Below are 4668 nucleotides of genomic sequence, written 5' to 3' on the forward strand. Positions count from 1 at the left end.
GCAGGAGGATGAGATGGTTGGATGGCATCACTGACTCAATGGAGGTGAGTTTGAGCAATCTCTGGGAGACAGTGAAGTACAGGGAAGCCTGGTGTGCTGCAGTCCACGGGGACCCAAAGAGTTGGACACGACTGAGCAACTGAACAACAACAAATATAACTCATACATGCATATGGCAAAATGTTTGGACAAACAAAGTTAGTGATCTTAAGAAAATCACTCTTTTTTTTGGTAGGATTTATTATCTTTTCCCAGACTGTCTTCTAGTCATACTCATGTGCTATGCTTAGTCACTCAGTCGTATTTGACTCTTTGCCACCTCATTGAGTCTTGACACGTCATATTTGACTCTTTGCCACCTGCCAGGCTTCTCTGTCCATGGGATTCTCCAGGCAAGAATACTAGAGTGGGTTTCCATGCCCTCCTCCAGGGTGTTTTGCCAACCCAGGGTTTGAATCCCAGTCTCCCACATTGCAGGTGGATTCTTTACCATCTGAGCCACCAGAGAACTTCATGGACATACACAATTTTACAAATGTAAAATGATCAGATACATGATCTTTCCCCCCACTGAATAAATTGTGGAAGTACTTCTATGTTCATAAATATAAAAATTTTAAATTATGTTCTAATTGCTGCAGAGGATTCCATTATATAGAATCAGTACCACAGTTCATTCGTACCTTTGCCTGTTAAAGGTCATTTCAGCTGGTTCCAAATTTTCATTTTAACAGATAGTTCTTCAAAGAGCATGCCTGCACAGACATCTTTGCATGGGCACCTGCTATTTCCTTACATTATCCAGAAGGTAATTACTAGTTGAAAGTTTATGGACACATTTAAAACTCTTTCACATGTCTTCATAACCCCTTGGTGGCAATTTCCTCCCACCAATAAGCAAAGGCTACAGCAAAATGCTCAAGAGAATGGACTGTGGAATCTGGTGGCCTGAGTCCAGTCTTGGAATCCCAGCCCCACCGTGTTGCACAGGCTGTTGAGAGAGAGGGAAGAGCAAGGAGAGAATGTATGAGGGCACCCTTGGGTCTTAAATACTCTAGTTGTTTGAGGGGTGGGGAATGCAGCAGTGAATGAATTCTACCATGGGCCTCGTGACTCTTGTGGACATGAAACCTCTGCAGATACCAGCATGGAAACTGCCAGAGACCAAAGGTGGAAAAAAAAACAAAAACAAAAACAAGTTATCCAGTTGAATGACTTCTACCGTGGTTAATGGTGACCAAAGACTGTTCAACATCTTTCCCTCCTACCACTCTCCACCTCACATGAACTAGTGATGTTAGATCATGGAGAAAGAGGAGAAAAGTCTATGTTGCCTGATCTTACCTGAATGTACTGTTTTCAGCCATGAATGGAGGCTTGAAATAGATATTCAGTGGAGTCTGGCAAAATTCATGTGTTTTTACACAGCGGTATCTGGGGGGTGTAAAACTATTTAATGTGCTTGTGTTTAGTCGCTCAGCCGTGTCTGACTCTCTGCAGCCCCGTGGACTGCAGCCCACCAGGCTCCTCCGTCCATGGGATTCTCCAGGCAAGAATACTGGAGTGAGTTGCCATTTCCTACTCTAGAGGATCTTCCCAATCCAGGGATCGAAACTGTGTCTCTTGCATCTCCTGCATTAGCAGGAGGATTTTTTACCACTAGTACCACCTGGGACGTCTGTAAAACCATTTTATATTAATATATGATTCATTACAAGATCTGAAAATACGTGTAACTGTTCTCTTTCTTATTCCTCTGGCCGAATTAATTAAAACCTTTTTTCTATTGAACTCGGAACATAGTGAGTCAGGCAACTACTCTAAATTGACTCAACTGGAGTTCACATACAATAAAATGTACTGAATAGCCAACACTGAGAAGGGCAGATGGACATTATCTGAACTGAGACTCAAGTACTGAGTTCCAGGTTACAGTTCCATTAAAAGTACCTGGCAAACAAGTACCATAGATTTGAACTAGGGTATAATGTGCATCTCCAATATACAACCAATGCTGTTTCTTCAGGAAAGCTGGGGACCCAAGAGGACCACCTTTTCTTAACACAGAGATGGTCCGCATAAGGGCCTTGGACCCACCAACAGTTTTCTCGAAATGTTTGGAGTCCACTTAACTCAAGGAGAAAGTTTTAGGCTGAAGAATATTAAAAAATAGCTACTCACCATAAAAAATATCTTAAGCAAATGTTCTTAAAATGTATGATTGATCTTATCTCTAAGAAAAAATTGACTGTTTCTCTGAGAGTTTGCCTGGATCTTAAGGATTTATCAAGTGAAAGGTAACAGAGATTTGTATTTAGTGGGATCCACTGAAGGGGGTGGTTTTTTAGTTTTAAATTAGTTGATCTGAAGTCATTTTCAGGCAGTAATTTAAAGACAGGGTGAGTTGTTTCATTCGTCCATTTTTCTCTTTTTCAATATTTATTTGGCTGCCCCAGGTCTGAGTTGTAGAATGCACGTCTCTAGTTGCTGCCCGTGCTCCTTTAGCTTGGCACGTGGGATCCAGTTCCATGGCCAGGGATCGGAACTGGGCCCCCGCCTTGGAGTGTGGTGTCTGAACCACTGGACCATTAGGGAGTACCCCCCTTAGTCTATTTCTAATAAATGAAGCCATATGATCTAGAAATAAAATACTGCCAGCACTTTCCACCTTTATACTGAAAGAAGAAGCAGAAAAATCTATTAGAGAGTGAGGGGGTGAAAAATTCATTTACCTAATCCCAACTGTATGCATCTTGTAGGAGTGTCTGACAAAACAGTAGAAATCTAGTTTCTAATCTGACCTAAGAAACAAAAAATATTTCAGGGAAAAACGATTGTTACACACACACACACACACACACACACACACACCCATTGTTGCTGTTGTGCAGTCACTCAGTCATATCTGACTCTGCAACCGCATGGACTGCAGCACGGCAGACCTCTCTGTCCTTCATGATGGCCCAGAATTTGCTCAAACTCCCCACAGACACATGGTTGCATTTAAATTCCACTGGAACGGACACCATCCCTTTCATTGCTAAAGAAAAACATAGGCGAGGACCTCGGCCAGTCAGTAGAGCTGCTATGGAACAGTTCTGGATGGGGGCATTTATGAGTATTCCCTATTTAATCCTAACGTTTCTGATCAATTGTACTAGGTGAACAGAGATCCTCAGTGTCAGCCTGACTATCAAAATAGCCTGATGTGCAGTATGTTCAGAGAAACTTGGAAATTTAAGTCAAATAGAAATTGATTCATTGGTAATTTCAAAGGCGGCTCATGATCTGGCAACTGTTCCTTTAGGGAGAAAAAATTAAAAATTAACATGCAGTCTTAGCTAATTTTGTAGGAGAGCTCTGGGCAAATTCCCAGTGCTATTATGGAATGTTTCTTAAAAAGGAGCAAGGGAACACTTTTTTATTCAACTTGGAGAAAAAAAGCAATGTTAGGTCTCAGGCATTCCTATGTTCATACCATAGCACTGCAGCTCACTATCTGGGGTATCGGGCAAATCACTTCACCAAGCCTCCATCTTCACAGCAGTGATGTGGGCATAACAGTGAACATCTTGCAGAGAGGTTATGCATGTTAAACCAGAGGAAACATGCTCTAAGGCCTGGCACAGAATAGGCACTTAGCAAACACTAGTCTCTCTTCTTCATTTGCAAGAACTTCTTAGTCCTCACTCCCCAAGGGGAAAACTCCCCAAGAATTTGCCATTCTCACCTTTAAGGACATAGGAAGGCTCTTCCTCAAGGATTTCTCCAGCATCTGCAGCATCTGGGCACCTTGCAGCAGGAACATCATGCAAGACACGTAAGCCTAGAGAGACAACCAGGAAACAGCCATGAGTGAGAGGAGCTGGAGGAGATTCAGGAGCAAGAGGAGCGGGTTCTGTGCTGATTGCCAGAGCCCTCTTCAGTGTCTCTCTTCTATTTCTCACGTGTATACAGCTTATAGTCTAATCATCTCTAGTTATAAACCTATTTATACATATTGATATAGAAAACCACGCAAATACATAGTCCTATTTTCAATACCTAAAAATGAAATGTCTATTTTGATCCATGTGTCAAAGAACTGGCTCATTCATTCACGTTGTATTTGTTTTTAAAATTTTTTGTTGGCGTATCACTGATTTACAATGTTGTGATAGTAGTGGAGATGATGGAATTCCAGTTGAGCTATTCCAAATACTGAAAGATATGCTGTGAAAGTGCTGCACTCAATATGCCAGAAAATTTGAAAACTAAGTAGTGGCCACAGGACTGGAAAAGGTCAGTTTTCATTCCAATCCCAAAGAAAGGCGATGCCAAAGAATGCTCAAACTACCGCACAATTGCACTCATCTCACAGGCTAGTAAAGTAATGCTCAAAATTCTCCAAGCCAGGCTTCAGCAATATGTGAACCATGAACTTCCTGATGTTCAAGCTGGTTTTAGAAAAGGCAGAGGAAACAGAGATCAAATTGCCAACATCCACTGGATCATGGAAAAACAGAGAGTTCAGAAAACATCTACTTCTGCTTTCTTGACTATGCCAAAGCCTTTGACTGTGTGGATCACAATAAACTGTGGAAAATTCTGAGAGATGGGAATACCAGACCACCTGATCTGCCTCTTGAGAAATTTGTATGCAGGTCAGGAAGCAACAGTTAGAACTGG

The 4668-nt window shown here is 41.8% G+C and overlaps 1 protein-coding gene across 1 annotated transcript in view; it reads right to left on the bottom strand.

Annotated features, from left to right (window-relative positions):
- The window catches only part of LOC104992724 (glycine N-acyltransferase-like), a 13126-nt gene that overhangs the window by 5231 nt on the left and 3227 nt on the right, over positions 1-4668 (bottom strand). Inside the window, exon 2 of the mRNA XM_010845694.1 lies at positions 3683-3826. Within this exon, the coding sequence (XP_010843996.1) occupies positions 3683-3811 (129 nt within the window). The 5' untranslated portion in view covers positions 3812-3826. The remainder of the gene's footprint in view (positions 1-3682; positions 3827-4668) is intronic.

This window comes from Bison bison, unplaced genomic scaffold (genome assembly GCF_000754665.1).
Source record: "Bison bison bison isolate TAMUID 2011002044 unplaced genomic scaffold, Bison_UMD1.0 scf7180017848662, whole genome shotgun sequence".
Lineage (NCBI taxonomy): Eukaryota > Metazoa > Chordata > Mammalia > Artiodactyla > Bovidae > Bison > Bison bison.